At 33.0% G+C, this 25,119-nt stretch overlaps 2 protein-coding genes, 1 long non-coding RNA gene and 2 pseudogenes across 8 annotated transcripts; 4 read left to right on the forward strand and 1 right to left on the reverse strand.

Moving 5' to 3' along the window:
* The first annotated feature begins 2,071 nt into the window (after positions 1 to 2,071).
* On the forward strand, positions 2,072 to 19,508 carry LOC146954338 (Serinc-domain containing serine and sphingolipid biosynthesis protein). 3 transcript variants are annotated; one of them, XR_015012793.1, is made up of 13 exons: positions 2,072 to 4,016; positions 4,455 to 4,752; positions 4,995 to 5,071; positions 15,706 to 15,865; positions 16,045 to 16,069; positions 16,155 to 16,244; positions 16,375 to 16,546; positions 16,621 to 16,694; positions 16,790 to 16,859; positions 16,971 to 17,042; positions 17,284 to 17,373; positions 17,472 to 17,545; positions 17,762 to 19,508. XR_015012793.1 is itself a non-coding variant. In XM_085715925.1 (13 exons), exons 2-13 carry the CDS (start codon positions 4,521 to 4,523, stop codon positions 17,851 to 17,853), a joined length of 1,272 nt encoding a protein of 423 aa, XP_085572051.1. In that variant the 5' UTR covers positions 2,072 to 4,016; positions 4,455 to 4,520; the 3' UTR covers positions 17,854 to 19,508. The 3 variants fall into 3 exon arrangements, 2 of the variants coding, with proteins under 2 accessions (XP_085572051.1, XP_085572052.1); XM_085715925.1 differs by having other exon boundaries at positions 17,240 to 17,373; XM_085715926.1 differs by lacking the exon at positions 2,072 to 4,016 and having other exon boundaries at positions 4,403 to 4,752; positions 17,240 to 17,373.
* LOC146954339 (uncharacterized) lies at positions 6,498 to 9,918 on the forward strand. Its single transcript, XR_015012810.1, has 3 exons — positions 6,498 to 6,638; positions 6,767 to 6,835; positions 9,797 to 9,918. It is a non-coding gene; the product is annotated as an uncharacterized LOC146954339 (long non-coding RNA).
* LOC146954340 (dirigent protein 16 pseudogene) lies at positions 18,544 to 19,508 on the forward strand (annotated as a pseudogene). The gene has a single exon (XR_015012799.1). The product of XR_015012799.1 is annotated as a dirigent protein 16 pseudogene (transcript).
* Positions 19,509 to 21,417: 1,909 nt separating this feature from the next.
* Positions 21,418 to 25,003, reverse strand: LOC146954341 (hydroxyethylthiazole kinase family protein). Of its 3 annotated transcripts, none has more exons than XM_085715942.1 (3): positions 24,415 to 24,999; positions 23,326 to 23,743; positions 21,418 to 22,741 (listed from the first exon to the last, which is right to left on the reverse strand). In XM_085715942.1, the coding sequence occupies exons 1-2, from the start codon at positions 24,871 to 24,873 to the stop codon at positions 23,351 to 23,353; spliced, it is 852 nt and encodes a 283-aa protein (XP_085572068.1). In that variant the 5' UTR covers positions 24,874 to 24,999; the 3' UTR covers positions 21,418 to 22,741; positions 23,326 to 23,350. The 3 variants fall into 3 exon arrangements, with proteins under 3 accessions (XP_085572068.1, XP_085572065.1, XP_085572079.1); XM_085715939.1 differs by lacking the exon at positions 21,418 to 22,741 and adding an exon at positions 22,797 to 23,036; XM_085715953.1 differs by lacking the exon at positions 21,418 to 22,741 and having other exon boundaries at positions 23,152 to 23,743; positions 24,415 to 25,003.
* Positions 21,749 to 22,619, forward strand: LOC146954342 (dirigent protein 18 pseudogene; annotated as a pseudogene).
* Positions 25,004 to 25,119: the final 116 nt, after the last annotated feature.

Consider the following 25,119-nt stretch of genomic DNA (forward strand, 5'->3'; position numbering starts at 1 on the left):
AAAGGTTTTTTTGAATGTATGTTACACTATCAGACCTTACCGTTCAAAATGTCTATGACACACGAGAATTAAGTAGGGTGAGATAAGAAATTCTCAGACATTTTACGTTGTATTGAAAAAAGTCTATTGTAATTTGATCTCTAATAAACAAAAAGAAATAAGAATATTCATAAATAAATAAAATAGTGAAATTAAAAGTACATTGTAGACTCTTATATAGGCCACACAACAAGGCATACTTTTATGAAGAATATTAGGCAATGCTCTAAGATCTCAAGTCAACACCACCAAGACAACCAAGTGAATTGAGTGAATCCAGTAGTATAATGAATACTAGGCATTAACATCGACCACATGTTGTTTATTATCATATTAAATTAAATATTATAGTATTAATTAAAATATTTAAAACAGTCATGAACAACTCCGATCCAAGTCGGGCATGACAAGATTAACAACATGGACAATCTTCCAAACACAAAATCAGGCTCACCTCTTTAACCCTAAATGGAACTAACCAAACCTATATATACACTATGTAAGAGACGACTTTGATAGAACCCTAATCCACATCCGTCTCCCTACATTTAAGAGTGACAAAATCTATATACACCTCCTTGCAAATTCTAGTAGGAGCATTATACTATAACACAATAAAAAATATAGCATATAGAGATTTTTTTTTAAAAAAAAAAAGGTTAAATCAGCCCACCAAAATTGATACCAGGAAGAATCAAATTACTCGAGACCTTAAGAAGGAACACATTCCAAGGACCCAAGTCAACACCAACAAACTAATTCAAGTGGGTTACAACATATAAAGATATACTTCTAGCCACACTTCCCCGATCCAATAAAAGATAGTTGAATCACATTTATGCTTATACATCTAATTTATTTGCGTAGCTTCACAACAGAAATGTGTAGCAATACTTCAAAAAGTTTATTGAAAGGTGGTGCTCAACAAAATGAAATGCAATGTCCTCCAATATGAAAGGAATATCATGTAATTAATCTGAAATATTTGATTGAGTTTATACTATTCAACAAGAAAGAACGTTTCTTCAAAAAAAAAAAAAAAACAAGAAAGAACGTTAATGCTGCATTGTTTTCCAAATTCAATTCCCATCAAATTTCACCAAACCTAATCTACATTAATATTGCTTTACAAATATACTCTTATTTCAAGTTCTCTGACTCACTCTAAAGGACAAATATTCCTCAATTATAGGATACCTAACATCAGGCATATATTCAAACTCTCTACATATAAGTTAATCATTTTATACCAAGGAACACGGGCAAAGTAAACAGCAAGAAACTCATATAAAAAATATTCAAAATAGAGTGTGAAAGAAGTGAGCTAAATTGAGCTCAAATTCCATGAAAAGAAGGAACCTCGGCTTGAACAATTATTGATATATTTTACTTATAACTCTACCCTAAAGAATCTAATTTATTTTTATTATCGATCACAATTTTTTTCTTGTGTTAACTTCGGTTACTAAGAAAAAGATGACCTAATAATCCAAAGTTCGACTCATGAAGTAAGTATAGTATATATAAACAAAAATTGTTCCATAAAAAAATCAAATTCGAGTTATTTTTTTGTGCAAACCGAGAAACTTCCGCACGCACAACTTCAAAGACTAATCCTAAACAATTTTATTCAAAACCTTCGTTAAGTTAGAAGAGATTCGTATCATTTTGTGCAAACGCTTTTTATAAAAATATATGGACTAACATTTATATTTTTTTGTTTAAATGATTGCCACCGCAGCAGATATATCAACGGTTGCTAATCAGTATCAAAGACGCGTGGGGAGGTGTTTGAATTAGGGTGGGGCCCCATCTAATGTATTTATGTTTCTCAATCAACAAGACAAAGCTGGAAAAGTTTACATCTATTGTCTTGACGTGACCGGGTTCCACTTGTGTAACATTGGGCATTTTATGTTATATAACATTACCCAATCAGGGTGTGCCACGTGGCACACCTTTTTTTTTTTTAAAAAAAAAAATCAACTAAAGCTGTTGGAAGAAAACAGCACGTGATGGTGGAAGAAAACGCAAGCTACACACCCTTTTCCTCTTCTTCCTCCCTTCCTCTTCAAAACAAAACCCACCCACCATCATCATCAGCTTTTCGTCCACCGCCGGTCACCGCCGCCTCCGCCGCCGTTGACCTGCCACACTGTCTTCTTCCTCCTTCCTCTTCAAAACAAAACCCACCCGCCGTCTGATTTTCCACCAATTGTCGATAACTTCAAATTTGTTCTGAATTTTTAGAATTCATTTTTACTCATGGCTATTGTTTTTGTGTGGTCATCTGCTTGCGTTTTGAATTCAATGTTTATAGTGTTATTTTGTTCAGTTTTGTTATTGGGTGATTTGGAATTGAATTTAATGGAGATATATGTGAGAACTCAATTTGGCTGAAGATGTACCACTGCACATAAATTTGACAGCATAAAGGCATAATCACAAAGGCAGATTTGAAGTTGATATAAGTTTGTAACTCTTTTTAAAACATAATGAATTGAGATTCTTTGTCTTGTAATAGAACTGTGTTTCCTGATCAATCATTGTGAGGTTTGACATTCTTCTTCTTCCTTTCACTTCAAAACAAAACTCATCCACTATCATCATCAGTTTCATTATAGCAGATTAATAACAACAATTTTCTGCAGATTTTTTTCACTATAGCAGAATCCTAAAATTCATTATAGCAGAATCCTAAAATTCATTCCAAATCAAATCCAAATCAAATTTGAAAAAAAATAATATTGTCAAGGCAAGAGAAAGAATTGACGGCGGCGGCTTATGGCATAACCGTGGTCGACGGTTGAGAGGAGGACGGCGGCTGAGAGAGGTGGAGAGAAGTTGATGGTGGGTTTAGAAGTGAGGTCGCAAGGAGAAGGAGAGGAGGAACAAATCTGTTCTTTGTTTTGTTGTCTCTCTCTCACGTGTTGTTTTCTTCTAACTTTATTTGATTTTTTTATTTTTAAAAAGGGTGTGCCACGTGGCACACCCTTATTTGCCAATGTTATATAACATTAAACCCCACTATGGTACACAAGTGGTACCCTGTCTTGACCTTGTTTGTCTATATTTGCATGTTTTTCTTTAATTCAAACTATTCCCGTTACTCTTAGACCTTTCTCCATCTCATTATTCTCCAACTTTCTTCCCTTACTTCCTAATTATACGTATATGACATTGAACAAATCAAGACTAGTACATTAAAAGTGACTACTACATTATACATGTATATTATACGTAAAAAAAGTTAACATGTATGCATGCAATGACTATTCTCTCGAGCTAGGTTAAACTACAATGAATAACAAAACTCTCCATTAGAAAATTTAATATTGTTTGTATAAAATGTGGTTCCAAATATTTTATAATATAAGTATTGTACTTATAAAAATGTGGTTTACAGTACGGTTGAGTGACTTATAAGAAGGATAAAAATATGATTAAATTATACTAACTACTAATCTCGTGACAAATTAATCAAACAGCTGTCTTTTACTATTTGGAAAAGGTAATCAGTTTTGTTTACCATACTTCTTGGTAGGTTTTCTGAATTCTGCATACCAATATAGTTTGAATTTTTTTAATTAACTACTAATATAATACTATTAAGGAGAAGACGAGGAGACTTCATGATGAATGAGCTACATGCACCGAAAATATGAATTAGATTTACATAATAATCTAATCATGCACAAAGTCAAAAAGACAAGACAAAAAATATATATTTGATAAGTAAAAGCATGTGTGTTTACTGATTAGTGTGAGGATTGAGGAACATTATATGGTGCGCATGGTATGGCATGGCATGGCATGAAAGAGCATATCATGCATCATATATACAGACACAAAGAAAATGGTTTATATGAATCCAATAGATTTAAGCACAAGTTGCAATATATTTTCATACAATCCTATATATAGGATAGGAGTGTGAGTATCCTGTTTTCAAAGAGTGCACTCTTGAACAAAATAAGGTGAGAACATTGTGGTTCCTTTATATTTTGCACTATGTTCTACATATTATAATCACATTCATCATTCATGTGTTCTTAACAGTACTTTATTCATTACTTTATTGTTTGAGCATCATTTGTAAGTGAAATTTAGGAGGCTCCTTTTTCATGGTTTTAAATTTTTGTAACGACATTGTTCGTGTCGCGATTCCTGACATTGCAGTCATACACATAAAAAATTCTTGTTGCATAGATCGCGGATGCGAACATTATTTTTACAAGTGTGTTCTTTTTGTAGCTAGAAGTGGACATTTAGCCATTGATGTATTGCTACACATATTGTACTTAATTAGATTTGATGTATATGGTTTAGTTGTTACTTGTTAGAGTTTCTTCAACGAAAAACCAAAACTACAAAGATCAATCTTGTAATGCATTTGTAATCTTAAAACACTGCAGGTGTATATATGTGTTACACTAGCACTATACTTTTGATGAACAAAGTTCTTTGATTTTGATTGAAGAATGAGTGCATCTGAGGGAGCAGCAGAAGTACATATTGTTCATGTTAGTGATAGGCAGAGTGTTCCTTTGGAAGAAGTAATGTCTTCATTGGAGTTAAACAAGGTTGATTATGCAAAAGAGAGAACGAAATCACTTCACGCCCGTTATTATTTTGGCGTTATATTCTTGATAATGAATCTTGTTGCATGGTTTTTCCGTGATTATGGACAAAGTGTTCTATCTTGGATTCGTAGTAAGTCTATTTTCAATGCTTTTCCAATTTGAGACACTAGGATTTTTGTTTCTATCACATTCGTTTAACTGTGGTTGCGATTGCGGTTATGCTGCACACCTTGATAGTACTGCAGCAGAATTCAGACAATTGCGGCCACAATTCCTCTTGTGTTGCCTTCGAAGAGACATTCTTTGTCTTTTTGCTTAAAAGAATGCTAAGATTAGCCATTGGTAACTTTGTATCCTTTTCTCTTTTTACAGATATCAAAGTTTGTGGAAATGAAGGAGATGATTGTTTTCATTCAATGGGGGTTCTCCGCGTGAGTTTAGGATGCTTTGTATCCTTCAATTATGGCACATGCTTCATGAGGAATTATTGTAAATGTATGAAGCATTCATACATAGACACTGGTAATAATATGAAAAATGGAAGTGATTGAATGCAATGATGAAAGTTTTAGATTTTTAGCCATAGATCACTAGATACAAATTATAGCATATCATCAATAACAAAGAAAGAACTAGAGATTGTGTACCTTTGAATTAGGTTGATGAGGATAACCGTATACAACGCCGACAATTATGAGAGGGGTAACTACCCTCATTCCGTCTAGCTCTAGGTTTTCACCTATATTCAGAATAATTAACCGTCTAATGGGATGACGTTTAAAATAGCTAAACGGCTGAGGGCAGGGACCTCTCATTGGGCTTATCTAAATGGTCCAACCCATCACGGTCCATTTAGTAACAAAAGCCCAATCACTCAAATTCATCATATAATTAGTGCTTAACACAATAGACCATAATTTATATTATGACATCAACTTATAATAATTGATTATTGTCAATCCATAATTGATTAATTAAATAATTAATCCAACAATCTCCCACTTGGATGACAATACTCAATTACTGAAAGAATAAAAAATTCACTTGTCATAAAGAATTTAAAATTTAAAATTACATGTATGGTCAAAGCACTAATCATTCAAAAGAGAAGTAAGCTTTAATGCTGCAGAAATTGAATCCGATAGGGAAAACAAATCATACAGATCAAAGACTCGCTTTTCTAACAAATGATGAATCTATAGTGACACGTTTGAATTAAAAGGAATATGTCACTAAAGAATAGCCCAAACATTTTAACACTACTAAAAAAACGCGAATTAGAGACGGATTTTAGGGAGGGACAAAATTCCCTAACTAATTGTGACGGAATTAGGGACGGATTTTAGTATTAAATACAAATATTTAATTGCCAATTATTAGTGAGGGAATGGTTTAAACATCCCTCACAAAATATCCCTCACAAAACATCCGTCACTAAATCCCTTGCAAAATTGATGAGTTAAATGTTTGTTAAGGAATTTGTCATGGAACTGAGCCCTCTCTAACGATTCCCTCACTAAAATCGTCACTAATGTCAATTATATAGTTGGTGAGGCAATTAATCCCTCACAAACAATTAATGAGAAAAGTGAATTATTCCCCCCAATTGTTTCACGTTTTGGCTTTCCCTCTCTTATACTAAAATATTCCCCCTCTTTTTTTTTTCACAAACCCTAAAATAACATTTTTCCCCAAAATTTGGCTCCAAGTTTTGAACCCAAAATTAGAATGTTCTCTCAAATTCATTGAACCCACAAAGATGAAATCAGTACCAAAATCACTTAATACTCCCTCTCGTTCCAAAATTTTCCCCCAAATTCATTGAATCTTCACTTAATCTCAGAATCCTTCCTTCGTTTGTTCTCCCAGAATCGTAATCCTTCCCAGAATCGTAATCTTCACCAAAAATCTCTCAAATCTTCACTTAATCTCGCTGAATCTCTCCGAATCTCACCGAATCTCTCAGAATTTCTTTCTCTGAAATCTTTCCTTCTCATCGATGAACTCACACTCATGGTAACATCTCTCTCTCTCTCTCTCTCTCTCTCTCTCTCTCTCTCTCTCTCTATCAATCAAAGAATTTAATTTATTTTTTTATTTTTTATATTTTATTGCAATTTGTTTTGGGTTTTGTGGTGTAACAGTGAACTCACTCTCCTTTCTGAATCCAAAAGTGAATCAGTGAACTTGCTCACACACATTCTCTGAAACAGGTGAATCCAAACCCTTACCTATGTTTGTTATTAATTTTGATTTTTAATTTTGTATTTTGAATGATTGTTGTTGAAGACTGAGATTATTTAACTTTTGATTTTGTTGAAGATTGGTAGTATAAGACTTGTTTTTCAATGAATTCGTGTTGGACTTTCTGTTTTTCAGCTATCCTTCAGTTCCTAGGCTTGTGCTAGAATTGGTTTTGTAAGCTGTTAGGTTACAATTTAAAAAAATAACGGTTTTGCAGCTAAACTGCTACTTCAATTTAACATGGTATATATTGCAAGGTTAGAACATTAAAAAAGGATGATATTGTAAAACAAATGCAAACAGAAATGAAAAAAATTGTAAACAAAGTTAGTTACCAAGATTTTCAATCAATCGAGTTTTGGCTAGAAGAATTTACATTGATGAAATATGTGTCCTTAAACTACCACACAATAGAAAGTTTTAAATAATTTTTAGAAATGTTAACTTAACTACATCATATATGGTTTTAAATAATTTTCCTAGGCTGCACTATGGTTTTTTTTTGAAACAGCACGTATATTAATTGTCTTGCACAAGAAGTACGACAGGCTGAGAATGATACAAAAGAGAAGGCATGGCATAACTTCACTACTCAACCGTAGGAAGTTAGTGCACATCCTGAAGGCCAAAAACAAAGGCTGAGATGCCACAACATTACAACAGCAAACCAAAAACAACACCTAAACCAAACTGATAACAGCCAAACAAACACGAAACAGCCGGCCAGAACCTCTCAGCAACCAAAACTGTCACGCCACAGCCTGCACACAGACTCCTAGTGCTAACAACCTATGTCAAGTTATTGAAGTATTATTAAATGAATAACCAAAAAATATATTAATACATGAACGGTCTTAAAATATAATTTCAGGTGTCTAAAACAATTATTAACATATGTACATGAAGTAAACATGTCATCAAAAATTGAAAGAGGATAAGTGATAATCACAGATTCAGCCCAACGTATAACCTTTATCGCCAGTCAGTTTTGTGTCTCAACCATTATAATTTGGAAATTATATTTAAATGCCAAACAAGGCGGTTGAACGCAACTGAGTTTGAATGGATCAAACTCAATCCACTGAAGAACCTTCACCAAAGGAAATCAGCCAATTTTACCTGCTACTGTCCAGAGTTTCCCAAAAGTCGCTCAACCGCTGCATGATCATTCCCTGATGTAGCAATAAGAGTCGGCTGCACTATGGTTGTACGACAGTTAGCAAGTTTTTTTGAGTTTGTTTAGCTTTCCCTGATTTGTATTGTTGCGTTTTGATGTTGGTGAATGTTGTGTCTGTATGGTTACTGTTACGTGTCTTGTTGGAGTTTTGCCTCTGCTAGTATGTTGGTGAATTTAACTTTTTGTTTTGTTCATATAATACTTTACAAAACATAAAGTTAAATTCAAGCTCTGTCAAGTTATTATATGAACATGACCGACAGTCCAATATATTGTCTATTTGTGATAGATTAAACCCATTTTCAGTTATAAATAATAATGTGATCCAAATGTTCTTCATATTTCACCAAAAATTATAACAAGACATGTAGGCTTGTAGCAAAAAAATATATAGATGTAAGCAGATCTAGTAAATGAAAATTGAGTAGGTTTTGCTTCCTGCTTGTTTACATGCTCTGTTGCAGTCCTATTTTATTCATTTATTGGTTTTCCCATAATACATTTGTATTGCATAAGCTAATGGACATTATAGAGCATGTAAACAAGTGAGGGTGTTTGGGACTGTTGTAACAGTGCTGCTGTTGTGGCTGTTTTGGTACTGTCTTTTCTTGAATTAGACAGCTTGGTGCCTGTAGAAACTGTTAATGGGGTGCTGTTTTGATTGCCTGGGCATTAGGGGCTGTTTTTACTTTATGCAGCTAGCGTTTTTGTGCTGCTATTTTTTCTGTTTGCTCCTGCCCTGTATGCTTATGCGTTGGGGTGTATTTTGTTTGTTTTTCGTACCGACTCTTGTCTTGAGAGTTTTGGTGCCTATTAATAATATTGGCTTTTCAAAAAAAAAAAAAGTACTTTCTAGTTGTGTGCAGGGATGTCTTTTTAGCATTACCTCCCAACTAGTTATGTGACGGATCTTCACTTTCAAACATAATGTTTAGCAAGATAGCCAGCTGACATATCATATATTGCACCGTCAAATCGAAATTAATATGTATGCCTATCTCTCTTATTTGCACTGTGCATACTTCATGCATTTGAGTGGAGCTAATACTGATGTTGCATTAGTTCTTTCTTGTGACACTCAACCAAGCTTAGTAGTTACTTCTTCAAAAGTTGTTAGGTTTATTATACAGGTTTTAAAAAAAGAAGAAAAAACATGTTAAATTGAATTTGGACTAAACTTTGTGTTGGTATATTATACAGGTAACTTTATAAGATTAACTAATGTCTCTCTGTAATTAAATACTAGCAAAAGGATGGTAGTTAATATTAAAGGTACCTCTCTATATGAGCCTTAATAGTATTTACCTGTTTAGCTGCCGCAGCTGCAAAATGTGCTGCTGTTGTCGTTGTTTTTTTGTTGCGTGATCAGCGCCTGGTGTTTTTTGTTGTGTTTGATATAATTTTTTGAAGAAATTAAAAGTTTTTTTACCTACTGTAGTAATAATGCAAAATGAGCCTACTGGTAGTATAATGTTCCACTTATATACTTCATAATCTTCTACTTTTTCAGGTAAACAAATGCTTCTTCTAGATGTTTTTAAAAATAATTTGGTGTTGTTTACATGCTCTGTTGATGTGCTATTCCATGTTGTTTACATGCTCTGTTGTTGTGTTTGGAACAAGATTTGGTGTTGTTTACATGTTTTTAATGTTATATTTGATTATTAATAATTTGGTGATGTTTACATGTTTTTAATGTTATATTTGATTATTAATTTGGATTTTGATTGAATGGATGTTTTCTCACTCGCAGTTCTTGAACCATTCGTTTTAAATAATACATCACCAATGGAAGTACCTGAAAATAGAAAGTGGATGTATAACAGAGTTGATTGTTACAAGAACATTACTGCAGAATTTAATACTGGAGTTCTGGAGTTTATTAAGTTTGCTTTGGAACAAGATAAAGATAACATTGGAGGAGGGGATATCAGATGCCCATGTAATACATGCAAGTGTTTGAAACATGAAAGTCCAGCAACTGTGAGGGCACATCTATGTTTGAAGGGATTCATGAGTAATTATTATCATTGGACGAACCATGGTGAGGAAATTCCCCCGATTCCGCAAGTGGCTGTTAATCACTCTTATTATGCAAGTAGAGGTCAAAGGGAAATGTTTGACAATTATGAGCAATTAGTAATGGATGCCGCGGGACCAGACATTGGCAACTATCTGGATCAACAAGGTGAAGACGAAGGAGACCTAATGGAAGAATCTCCTAACGTAGAAGCTCAAGGATTCTTTGAATTGTTGAAGGCCGCACAATCTCCTTTATGGGATGGTTGTGATAGATATTCCGTGTTGTCAGCTTCTTTAACAGCATTAAATTTGAAAGCAGACTATGGTTTTTCCGAGGGTTGTTTTAATTCATTGATGCAATTTATGAGAAATGCATTGCCAGATAATAACCGCATGCCAAAAAGTTTTTATCAAGCAAAGAAGACGGTTGCTGAACTAGGGTTGTCAAGTATGAAGATTGAATGTTGCCCGAAAGGATGTATGTTGTATTATAAGGAGAATGCTGCGCTCCAAAGTTGTAAAATCTGTGGAGAGGAGCGGTATAGGCATATTAAAAAGCAGGGAAAGGATAAATTAGTACAAAAAAAACATATGTGGTACTTTCCGCTTGTTCCGCGACTACAAAGATTGTATTCCTCCATACAAACAGCTGGTGAAATGACATAAAGAACCAGACATTTTCTTTTTTTTTCTTCCATACCAATCCTAACTCCACTTGATTATTTTTTTGACATAAAGAACTCCATATTAAACTATGTCCATATTTAAGAAGCAGATTGAGAAAAATAATGAATTGTCTTGATAGGACGATATATTAGAATGTTAGTTTGTTTGATGCTTCTGGAAAACTGATATAGGCAAGCAGTGAACACATCATAAGTTTTTAGGACAACATACCGGGTAAAAATCAACAACATTGTTTTTATATAAGGTTTTAGGCGGTGGATTTTGTTTGTTTGTTTGTTGCTGTTATTCATCTGTTATTCACTCTGCTATTTTGCAGCTTGTTTTTCTGTCATGGGGTTTGCTGTTCTGCTTTTTCCCTCCCTCTCCTTTCTGTTGAGCGGCTGTTGGTGTGTTTAGTTTGGTGTTTTATGGCCTGTTCATAGGTGAGGCAGGGGTATGCTTGGTACTCGTAGGTATTCTACTACCTCAGCGATTGATGCCACCTTATTTTTGGTTTTTTGGGTTGTTGGTAGTTCCGTATATTTGCGGCTACAATTGTATTTTTCCCTTGTATCCGCGAGTTTTTTTGCTTCTTGCAATGGCTCGACGTGAATAAATTTCCTTGTGTCTCTTTATGTATTTTGAGAGTTGAACAATGGTTGTAAACTTATTGAGAGTTTCCTTATGACTTTTATGGTGACAAATGTATGTGTTGGCTATGAAGACAATTTATGAAGTGGTTTTTGTTGTATATTTATAATTTCCAACAAGTTCAATATGGTTTAATATAGTAAATGCATATACAATATTAATATAATCAATTAATGAAATCTGGTTTGAAATGGAACATTAATCCGCTGATGCAAATTTCTGTTTGAATTAGTGAGGGAAATAAATTTCTCACTAAACTTGTAGTTTGTGAGGGAATTCAATTTCATCACAATTTATGCCTTCAAAATTTGAGAGGGAAAACCAATCCGTCACTAATTACTGACGGAAATATTGGTAAAAATTGATGGAATAGTCCCTCACTATTAGAGAGGGAACAAGAATCCCTCACTAATTACTGACGGATTTGTCCAAGGTTTAGCACATTTCTGGTTCATATTTAGTGACGGATTTATATGATTAGGGACGGATTGTATCCGTGTCAATTAGGGACGGAAACCAAAATCCCTCACAAAAATTTAGCAAGGCCAATATTCTTAAGGGATTACCGGTCGTCACTAAATCCCTCACTAAATTCGTTAGTGAGGGAATTATGGTAGTTTAGTGACGGATTTCTACCCTCTCTAAAATTGATTTTTCTAGTAGTGTAAAAAATGCTATAACAAACTCCCACTAACCCAAAATAACATAGACTTGATCAAATCATTATGAGTTACAATACTCATATATATAAGTCTGTGGTTAATGGTTCTTCCAATGAGTTTTCAATTCCATAAAAGTCATATATCCACATAGGTATAAGAATAGTAATTACTTATAGGGATAGCCTATAAAGAGAGAGTAATTACATTTAGTCAAAGTCGATAAATGTTCTATGACATTCAATTAATCCAAGTTTTATAAAAAAAATGTGACTATGAAAATCCATAAAAGCAAAATAGGAAATTCAATAATCCCAAATTGGATTAACATAGACACGTAGTTTAAAGAAAAAGATGTGGATTAATGTGGCCACTGAAATGTCAATAACAAAAGAACATTTATGATTATCTCAAATTATAAGTACCACAAGAACACAATATCATACTCGATAGGAGTATTGATATTATACATTGTACTTACTATTTATGACCTCAAAAAATGTGGAATGTTGGTAAAACAGAAGCACAATATATATTTGCATGCCAAGAAGTTATTGTGCATATTCCAACAAAATTGACTTAAGCATCCAATTATGATGCTCATTGAGATCGATAGAATTTTAACATATATCTCAATATAATAGAATGAGACTAAAATTTAAAGTCTCTTAAACTATGCCATATTTTATAGTGTGCACAAGAGTATATGGCGATAACGAGAATAATATTGTGTACACATTTCTCTTGATCTCACATATATATAAACAAGAGTGAGATTTCTCATTTGAGCTCATGATATATAATGTTGGGTACACACTCCCACTGATCCCACATATATATAAACAAGAGTAAGTGTGATTCTCATTAGTGATCACTGATACAAAAAAATATTATAATAATGTAATATTCAACAGTGGGATACTTAATTACTAGTGCAAGATTATCAACATAAGCGGTTATATAATTTTAGCCAATAGAGTTTCATGAACTCAACCACATATTTTGCACATGAGCATAGCAGAATTATTAACACAAGTGGTAACTCAAGAATAATATGAAACCCCCATAAATACATATTTTATCAATAGCAGATATTATCAAGAATTGGGTTTCGTAGTTAACCACATATTCTGCATTTAGAATTAAGGAGAACGTAAATTTTCATTTAAGAATTTTATAACACAAAATCTCCTTTTTCACAATTAAAATTCCAAAGAATTTTATAAATATAGTAACCTCTATACGACAAATATGATGATTATATAAAAGGTTTATCATCATATGAGTGAGATAAGTCTCTATTATTATAAAATAGGATATGAGACTCTATTCACAATTTTAATAACTCACTCAAAACTCAAATGTTATAATTATACTTACACAAATTTGAGAAACAATTAGGTTACAAGCAGCGGAAATACACAAGACTTATATTTTATTATTATTGAGGATATGAGAGAAAATAGTCACAAGCTTCCATAAGTATTAAAGAATAGCAATAGCATAACTAATATCCTCAATATAAGTCTCTACAAAAATTTCATATCTAAAAATATGAAAACAAATAAATATATTTGTTTATGAGATATAGTTAGTTGACATGTAGAATTTTTCTCACTTGTTGAAGAATGATATTTTCTCCACTTGGTGGAGAATGATAGTTAAACTATCTTACCCACAAAAGGATGATTATGTTAAGTAATGTCATACCGATAGGGTATGTCCATCACGTTACACAATACATAGCAACGATTCTCCCACTTGATAGAGAAAAAACAATGATAGTTGAATTAAAAAGTTTGAAAATATTTTAAATAAATTATTCAACTATTTCTCTATCACAAAATGATATGTTAAGTAACGTCACACCGATAGGGTATGTCCGCCACTCACATAACAAAGGGATAGTGGCAATCCAAAATATATTTATATATATATATATATATATATATATATATATAATCACATATAGTTATAAATTTAATTCAAAATATAATAATATTGGATTGCAAAATTTATACAATTTTCTACATGTCTTTTAACAAAATAACTTACTTATATTAATCTCATTCAAAGATCTTAAGGATAATAAGTAAGAACTATATCATCACAATGTACCATTCTTATGTCTTACAAAATTTAGACATTGATAGAGTATTATAATTGACATAAGTATAAACATTTTAGGTACATTGAATAATAACAATTATATTAATAACAACACACCGATAGGGTATGACTGTTACCAATATAATGTTAATCTATTTAACAAAATTCGCATAATTGTACCCACGATAGGTGAGATTACAATTATACAAATAAATAATTTTTATGCTTAAGAGAATATGATATAATAATATCATGCATAAACAATTGTACTTAATTTACTCAACTTCGGTCATATTCAAATGATAGAAAAATGTGCTTAACAATATTTTAAATTAGCACATCATAAATATGACTTTAGAATTTCTTTTATATGAAGTAGTATAATAACAAAAGTTGTTATTTGGAATAGAAGTGTGTCAAATAGTTTTCTAATTTATCCAGAAAAGAACTCTTAGAATAAAATTTTTCAATACTCCCAATATAAATTAGAAAAAACACAAATACAAAATGGAGCATTATAGTAAGAAAATAGTATATAACAACAGAGTTCTGTTTAGAATATTCTGAAAAAGGATTTCACTTCTATATATGATATCATAATTGCACAACAAAAGAGAAGAAGAACTAAATTTCTTCATATGTGCAATAATAAGCAATAAGTCACAAGAGGATAAAATAATTAAATAACAACTTACCTCGTAGAGTGTGACATTCATCCTTATACTTAGAGCCACTGAATTTTGATGACTTAACGAGAATATCTTATAATATAGTCATCTCAAAAATATTCATCAATAGAGAATAAACAATTATAAATAAGCATATGTGAGACTCTAATTATAAATCAATATGATTTATATAAGAATTCAGATGTAAGGATGATACATATTTCAAAAAATTGCCTCCATTCTTAATAAGTTGTTTTGATAATAGTTAACAGATAAACAACAAAGAGGCTTACAAATTTTAATTCATCATTATAATTTTAGCATAAAAAATGCAATAATGCATTATTTACTATATACAAAAATACATAGTTTAACATAATTGTGATCCAAATATTTAATTGCGACAAGACACACTAATAGTATTTATCACAAAATTTAGAGTAATAAATTACGGGTCTAGATTAGAGAGAATAGCAGAAAGCATAATGTATATTAAAGAGAAATATGTCAATATTATATTCAATTAATATAAATGACATATATATAGAACTCACTATACTCATTTTGAAAACAAAATATTATGAGGACCCTTAAAAACAATTTGTGACAAGAATCAAAGACAAGTGTCTTAGTTTAAATATGTTGCCAAAAGAATGATCAATTAGTGAACTTTGGATCTTTATGCTAAGACAATATGAATTCAAGAATATCTTACATTGCAAGTGTCGGTATCTAACATTGAACAAAACTTCTATCGAAAGTGTCGGTGCTACATAGTATTATAGCCCACTGCCACAGGATCCTCGTTATCGAAAGCAATTGTTATCAATAAACTTATATTCTGAAAATTTTGTTATAAAAATTATGTTCCTTAACAATGAAGTCAGATATTTTTCTTAGTAATGTTTCTCAGCACAGTAAAAACAAGGAAATTATGTGAAGGTAGAAATTCATGGCATTCTAGATGGTGGGAATTCAAGGCTGTTTTATTGCTTTTATCAATAGCAGTACCATTCTTCATCCCTTCACAATTTGTACAAATATATGGTTGGTCTCTAATTTCTCTTCCTCTTAATTCTTACAATTTCCATGTAGCGAAAAAAGTCAGATCAATGAAAAATATATATTTACGGCCCGCTGCATTAGGATCTTGGTTATAGCTGGTCAATTTTGTTTTGAGAAATGGTTCTTACATAGAAATGGTTCTAACTTCTATGTTTTTGCAGGTGAAATAGCTCGTATTGGTGCAGGGTAAGTTTCTTCTTGTTCAACTTTCATTCACTTCAAGTTATGGTTGGAAATAACCAGCTAACTATTGTAGTTGATGTTTACATAGGATTTTTCTTCTTTTACAACTTGTGAGTGTGATCCATTTTATCATTTGGTGGAATAAGTATTGGACTCCAGACGAAGAAACGAAAAAGAGGTACATATAATTATTGCTGCAAGGAATAATGATAAAATCTAAGGCATAATAGCGTGCACAATTCTTAACATCGAGACCATTTTGTTATCCCTTCAATAGCCTTCACAGAAATGTCTGCATTTTGGTACAGGTGCTCCTTTGGACTACTTGTGTCAACATTGTTTTATATTGGTGCTATATGTGGAATTGTGTATATGTACAGATCATATGCTTCAAAAGCTTCATGTTCTCTCAATATATTTTTCATCGCATGGACCATAATTCTTCTTGCTGTAATTCTGGTCATATCCTTACATTCAAAGGTATACTTCACAGTTTACATTGACATGAAAAATTCTGGTTTTTCATTCCTTGTATTTTTTCTTAATTATTGCAGGTTCATAGAGGTCTTTTATCCTCAGGAATTATGGCTTCTTACATTGTTTTCTTATGCTGGTGTGCAATCAGAAGGTACAGTTCCTTCATCCTTGTCTCCGTTTAATCATTTGTATTTTGTGTATGCTAATTTGATTCACCGCCAACTTAAAATCATCATGAAATTTCAGTGAACCTGCCACCATAAGATGTGAGACTAATAACCAAGAAAAAGGAAATAGTGGTTGGATAACTATACTTGTAAGTTTTTCAATCTATTTTGCTTCCACAACTATTTCATACACAATATTCCATATGAATTAGAATGCATACATAATCTCATACTATAAAGGTCTCTTCTCCTCTTAATAGGGCTTCCTTATTGCCATATTTGCAATTGTTTTGGCTGCCTTTTCCACAGGCATTGATTCCAAATGCTTTCAGGTGAACCACTCTTCTGACTCTTCAAAATATATGAAAATCATAGTAGAACCATCTAAATTTAATCTCTCAAATACTAATATCTCTCATATTTAGTCTTTGAAGTATATGAAAGTAATAGTCATTAAAGTATGTGATGCTAAAATTTTATATTCATCAGTCCCCTACATGTTGAAATAATTAGTTTTTGTCCTTAACAGTTTTCCAAAAATAAAGTTGAAAATGAAGATGATATTCCTTACAGCTATGGATTTTTCCACATGGTGTTTTCCTTGGGAGCAATGTACTTTGCAATGTTATTCATCAGTTGGGATCTTAATAACTCAGCTAGAAAGTAAGGAACCTAATTTATTACATGATTGCTTTAAGGTGTGATGATTTTTTATGTCTTATAGTATCTTATCTTGTATAATGTACATTTCTTACCATTAGGTGGAGCATTGATGTTGGGTGGATAAGTACATGGGTGAAGGTTCTCAATGAGTGGTTTGCTGCATCTATTTACAGTAAGAGAATAATTACTTACTTTACATGACCTTGATCTTGTTGGTACTAGTAAGACATTCTTTATGCTTGAGGTGTGCACATAGACATCAATATATGCTACTATAGTCATAGTGAATTGAGATTAGGTTTAATTATTACATATGTCCCAAACTATTTTAACTTTTGAAATAGTTCCCTAACTCTTTCATTGTTTTGTTTATATTTGATTTAAACAGTATGGATGTTGATTTCCCCAATTGTGAGACAGAACAAAGTTATGGATAATGATACAATTATGCAAGGCAGAGCTGACTCAGTTGATGCATGATGGAAGAGTCATCAATATTCTTCTCCTTTTAATTTTTTGCTACTCCTTAAAATCATTTTGCCCTTCAAATTCTAATTAATCTTCAGTGGTTGAAAGGCAAAGTTCATTGTTAATGAAATAAAATGATGATTTTTATGTCAAATTAGTAGGTCCTTATGTCGGATACCAAATTTTTAAAAAGAAAATTGATGATACATTTTCAAAGCTAGCACTGGTTTCCACTTCTCTATTTTTGTAGCTAATTACATTCAACACTATTTAAATCCAAATCATGGTCATTATCTTTATCTTTAAATCTGAACCACGGTTATTGAATCTCCGAGGACTGCGGTTGCAGTCACGGTGGTTCATTAGCACTCAAAATGGTGCATATAGACACGTTAACACTTCAATAGCACTCAAAAATGTGACACCACATGTTAGTGTTAAAAAAAATAAAATAAATTGTTCATAATATTAATAGTGTATCTCATGAAAAAGGGTCATCTAATTTGCTCAAGGCACAACTAATCAACTACTTGATAATTTTATGTTAATTTTAACAACTTCATTAGCACCACCACTCATATCTCTCAACCACTCCAACACACATTACATTCACCACTATAAAGGACTCATTGATTTTAATCATCCAAACAACAATTATCTTCTCCACTAGTACAAAAAAACAACTTAATTAGCCTCAACAAGATGCATTTACCATCACAAACAAAATTACTTTCTAAACCAATATTGTTTGTTACCATTGCAATGATGGCAATAGCAACAAACATAACAGCTATTGATCCAATTGCAGCCACAGGAAAGGAACCAATCATTGAGTTGTTCATGCATGACATTCTTGGTGGCAGTAACCCAACGGCTCGACCAGTGACCGGTTTGCTCGGCAACATATACAGTGGTCAAGTACCCTTTGCAACCCCAGTTGGATTCAACATTCCAAGTGATAGTATGCCAATCCCTAATGCAAATGGTGCTAATCCTACTGTTAATGGTGTTACTGGTATCCCATTAGGAACTGGTTTAGCTGGTACTTCCTTTGCACCAAACAACAACAATAACAATCAAAATAATGTTCAGTTAACGTTAGGACCTGATGGACTTGGATTAGGGTTTGGTACAATTACTGTTATTGATGATATATTAACATCTCAACCTGAGTTAGGGTCACAAATTGTTGGAAAAAGTCAGGGGGTGTATGTAGCAAGTTCGGCTGAAGGGAGTAGACAGATGATGGTTTTTACAGCACTTTTTGAAGGAGGGGAGTATGGTGATAGTTTGAATTTTTATGGTTTGTATAAGATTGGAAGTACTATGTCGCGATTATCGGTTGTAGGAGGGACAGGGAAGTTTAAGTATGCAAAAGGGTTTGCTGAGCTGAGACCTCTTATTCCACCTGGACAGGTTGCTACTGATGGTGCTGAGACTTTGTTGAGGATTACTGTCCATTTGAAGTACTGATGAGAATTGTGAAGGTGTGTGAAAGCATGTGGGAAAATGTTTGATTATGATTATGATTATGATTATTATTATCAGTTTGGTGTTTTTTTTTTGTTAGTTTGTTTGCATGTATTTGGATCTTAGTTGTAATCATATATGAAAACCTTGTATTTAGTTGTTAATTTTGCAATATGGGAACTTGGGCTTTGGTTTAATGACTGTGATAGCTTGATTCATAATTGACAAATGATGTATAAAGCACTAATACGGACTTCACTTTGAAAATGGATAAATGAATAAAATGGAACTAATGAATGAGTAATCATATTGAAACATGTCGAATGACAAACACGATTTTAATTTGAAGTGTTCGTGCTACATAACAAATCATCAATTTTATCACCAATTAAATATTTACTGCAATCTCTTCGACTGCTGAAATTTTATGTACAAAGTTATTCTTCAATACAGGTCAACTCCAGTTCAAGAAATTGAAAACATTCGAATGAAATACAAAGATAAAATACTTTTTCTTTGGGTGAAAGATGTTTGGATCTCCTCCACTATTCAATGCAAGTAGCATTGATCTTCAATAGTTAAACTACATCACTTTGGGACAATTCAGACAAGGCATAGGACTAAGATCGCAAGATCTCATGCATGAGGCTCTAACTACATATTTGAAAAACTAATGTATCCCCAATGTCATTTTCACCTAAGTTAAAAAGTGCATACTTTTGATATAATTAACTTTATACAACTTAATTTTTAATAGTTTGTTTGATGTTACCGGCAAGTATTAAGTTTCTAACTTCTGTTAATTGTTAATAGTTTCCCTAAAAAAACTTCTGTTAATAGTTTAAATTTGGGTTTTGTGGAAAGATTAAAATTACAAAAAATAACGCTTAGAATTATTAAAATTTTATGACATGCTAGTACTTGGATCCTAGCGATGCACAGAAAGTTGATTATCTCATTGACTAATAAATTTGGTAGTTGATCATAAAATGAAATGTAATAATTATTGTTGAGCATGAGTTAATGCTTCCAAAAGACGACGACGATAACAACAACAGACAACAACCAAACATTATCTCACTTAGTGGGGCAACTACATGGACCGAAATACGTCATTTTGTTCTATCATAAACCATATTTAGATCCAACTCATTAGTCTATAAATCTTTCCTATAGTTTCTCTTATAGTTTTTCTAGGTCTTCCTGTATCGCTTGTAAGATGACTATCCTCTATTTGATCTATTCATCTTACTATAGAATCTATAGGTTTTCTCTCTTCATGTCCAAACCACTTAATCCTATTTTCCACAATATTTATACTATAGGTGCTACCCCAACTATATCTACAATGTTGTCATTTTTAATCTTATCCCATCTAGTCTTACCACACATCCAACACAACATCCCCATCTCCGCACACTTACTTTATTCTCGTGTTGGTTCTTAACCGCCCAATACTCTTTTCCATAAAACATCGTTTTTCTGACAACTGTCTGATATTTTTTCACTTCAACTTAAGTGGTATATTTGTATAAAAAAAAAACACTTGAGACTCTTCTCCATTTCAACCATCCAACTTGAATAAGATGATTTACATATGCTTTTATTTTTTCGTCATTTTGTACTATGAACCCAAGTTATTTTTCGTCTTGCTTCTACTCAGACGAAAGCCATACGCTTCTAAGACTTGTCTTCAAGAATTTGTTTAAGAGACTAAATAACTTTTATATATAAGATTTGGAGAATTTCGTAAATAATAATAATAATAATAATAATAATAATAATAATAATAATAATAATAATAATAATAATAATAATAATAATATTAATAATAAATGACGTCATGAGTTAATAGCTCTAAGTAATTTTAAGAATTTGGTTGAGTTATGACTACAGATAAATGGTTTAAATAAATGATGTTTCGAAATACAACATATTTCAATTTCATCCACACTAGCTATTGACTTGAGATTTTGGTTTAGCTGTACTTGCAACACCTCTCATGTTGCTGACTTGTCATAACAAAAGTATTTAGAAAAGGAAAAAGTAGCGATTGCAACTCAGCAAAGAATTTGTTTTTCCAATGAATTTCTACACAGAACCTCATTGAGTTATATAATATTCATAGCTATGCTTGACTAAAATATATTTTTTTAAAATAGAATTGGCATAAGTTTATACGAATTCTAGTGTATCTTCCATTAGATCTCAACAACGCCACTTATCAGAAATATTGACTACAATTTTGGCAAAATGTGATCTACTTTCCTGTAAATTTCAACAACTTCAGTATGATCCATGCATCACAACCACTCCAACACGCCCTTCATTCCCTCTTATATAATACCAAGACTTGCATTTCAATCCACTCATCCAAACAAAGATTCATTACCACAAAGAAATACTAGTATCTATATCTGAAAAACTTGGAAAAAAGATGGCTATGGGATTACTAACTATATCTCCCTTGGTAATGTTGGTTGTTTTTTCTTATTTAACAATGTCTATAACAGCAGTTGATCCTATTGCAGCCACAGGGAAAGAACCAATCATTGAGTTGTTCATGCATGACATTCTTGGTGGAAGTAACCCAACGGCTCGACCTGTAACTGGTTTGTTGGGCAACATATACAGTGGCCAAGTGCCCTTTGCTACGCCAATAGGATTCAACACTCCACAAGGTGGGATTCCCATCCCTAATGCAAATGGTGCTATCCCCACCGTCAATGGTGTTACCGGTATCCCATTAGGAACTGGCTTGGCCGGTACTTCGTTTGCACCAAACAGCAACAATCAAAACAATGCTCAGGTGCAGTTAGGACCTGATGGACTTGGACTAGGATTTGGTACAATCACTGTTATTGATGATATACTAACATCTCAACCTGAATTGGGTTCTCAAATGGTTGGGAAAGCTCAAGGTGTTTATGTGGCCAGTTCAGCAGATGGGAGCAGACAGATGATGGTATTCACAGCCTTGTTTGAAGGAGGGGAATATGGAGATAGCTTGAACTTTTATGGTTTGTATAAGATAGGAAGTACCATGTCGCGATTATCTGTAATAGGAGGTACAGGAAAGTTCAAGAATGCAAGGGGGTTTGCAGAACTGAGACCTCTTATCCCACCAGGACAGATTGCCACCGATGGTGCAGAGACATTGCTGAGGATGAGTGTCCATTTGAAATACTAGTACCGTGCTGTAGAAATGGAAAAGCGACGGAGTGGTTTTTAATTACAGATGGCAGTGAGATTGGTCTTGTATGCTGTCAGGTTTGATTGAAAAATTGTATTTGATATCTTATTTGTAATCCCATGAAACAATATATGGTGATTTGTATTTTTGTGTTAAAAAAAGGGTATTTGTAGCTACTACTTACTTAGTGCCATTTAATCAATCTGAAGATGAAATTTGAACGAAAAATGCCTCAGACTACATGTTACGCATTAAAAAAAAGAAATATCAAACAAGTCACAGGCATCATAAGTGGTGAAACATTAGCTATTATTGCACATGAACAAGAATGAAAAAGGGAAAAAAAGCATGATGGAACAATATCAAATTAGTCTATGAAACAAAACCTGAATAAATAAAAAGTTTACTGCATAATGCATGTAAGAAAATGTTATTCATTCCCTCATATATATAATTAACTCTACAGATCTTCCACATGATAAGCGATGTCTCAACCTCAACAGTTCAGGAACAACTTTCAACAAATCAATTCCTATGCATCACAGACATTATAAGGAATTAACTTTCAAAATATGGTTAACGTTGACCAACATAAGTTACGAGGCCAAAAAAACTATACCATTGTTTCTAGCGAAGGGCAATACTAGTTAAACCGAAAGATATTTTAAAGCAGAACATCCTGTTATTACTAGCTAGTGATTATTGACAAAAATTCTAGAGGATCTCCACTGTCACTAAGATCCATCTTGAACTAGTGGATACCAAAATTAACAACTATGAGCTATGATAGATATAAAATGTAATAATAACTACCAACTTACAAGAGCTACATGCGGATATCAGATTTCAACCCAAGCTAGTGATATTAACATGAGATTGCAAGGTTGCTTCATCAAGACCGTAGAGTGCATCTATCAAGTGCATCCGCAACGATGCAGGACCTTTAGCCATCTTCATTCCCAGCTCACCCGCAACACCAAATACAGATAATGCCGATACTGTTGCATCTAAAGCATGGTTTTTGTCAACTGCAACAAAGGCAGCAATAAGTGCGGTGACTGAACACCCAGTTGCTGTTATTTTTTGCATCAGTGCCACCCCATTATGAGCACCAACAACTCGATTTCCATCTGTGACAATGTCAGTGGCCCCGGACACTGCAACTATGGCACCACTTGTTTGAGCCAACAACTTTGCTGCTTCAACTGCATCCATTGAACCATGAGTACTGTCCACACCCTTTACAACAGAAGAGCTAAATTACAGAGTGCAAATCCAAAACCCCAGATCAAAGGTTAGAGAAGGAATGAACAGAGTTTTTGTTTAATTTTGGATGAGACCGTGTAAGTGAAATCTATTTTTTCCATCTACCTTTCCTAGGGAAAGCTATCAGAAACACAACAACAACCAAATCTTATAAATAGATCATGTCTATAGCCAAACCATTGGCCTCTAAATTTTTCTGAATAGTTTTTGCCTATAATCTAATTTGGTTGTTCTTTTCTTCTAGTGATTAAGCTGCCCCACATATAATCGACCCTTTTTACTACATAATCTACATATCTTCTCCACACCAACTTAGGTTCTTACTATGGAACCTACATATCTGATATCTCCTTCATACGAATTTGATCTCTAAATTTGAAGTCAATGAATTTCCCAAAATTTAAGCTAACATTGATGCATTCATGGCAATGTTTCTTTAAGTGCCTTTTTTTTTTTCTTCCTGTATGTGTAAGCACTTCAAATGGTATCGCAATTGTCCTAAATGTAGAGAAATACAAGGAATTTAAATTTAAAGAGTCTAAATCAATTTCATTCATGATCAAACAGCCTAAGTAGATATTCAATCATCTTTTCTACAACCAGTACAGCCTCAATTATCTTTCTAGAGTTGAATTTAGAGTTACCTTTGAGGCAGCAGAGGATTGAAGCGAGGAAGAAGAAAGAGAGATAATTTCAGAGGCATTTCCTCGAATAACAGTTGGTTTGAATCGAACAAGTTGAACGCAAGCATCGAAACGGAAAGAAGAAACAGAGACAGCAACAGGATCAAGAACCCAAGGGATATCCAACTCAGAGCATAGCTTAGCAGCAGCTATCATTCCAGGAAGAGAAGAAGGAGAAAGTGTTCCAACATTGAGACAGAGAGAACCGACGCGTGGAGTAAAATCTGGAATCTCTTCGAGAGAATGAACCATTGCTGGTGATGCACCAGCTGATAAGAGAGTATTCGCCATTAAATCCATTGATACGAAGTTAGTTATGCATTGAATCAGCGGTGATTCCATTCGAACCTTTGAAAGTAGTTTCCATGTCTTTCTTCCCCATTCCAACTCCTCTTTCTTGTTCTTCTTGCTTTCTTCCATCAAAAAGCAAGGTGATGGATCCAGTTGATAGATAAAGTGTATGCCTTGAAACAAAGTTTTTTGTCTCCACAAATTCTCACTCACTCGTAAACACAAATATCTTTCGTTCTGATCATCATGATTACGAGTGTAATTAGTTTGGACAAAATTGATGGAATAGAATTGTTTGGTTCAGTTTAAAACCGGACCGAATCAATCAAAATCGATATAATTTGGTTCAGTTTTTAGATTTTAATTTTGAGATCC

The sequence above is a fragment of the Medicago sativa genome, chromosome 1 (genome assembly GCF_051527215.1).
Source record: "Medicago sativa cultivar Bolivia chromosome 1, Bolivia_mono, whole genome shotgun sequence".
Taxonomy (NCBI): Eukaryota; Viridiplantae; Streptophyta; class Magnoliopsida; order Fabales; family Fabaceae; genus Medicago; species Medicago sativa.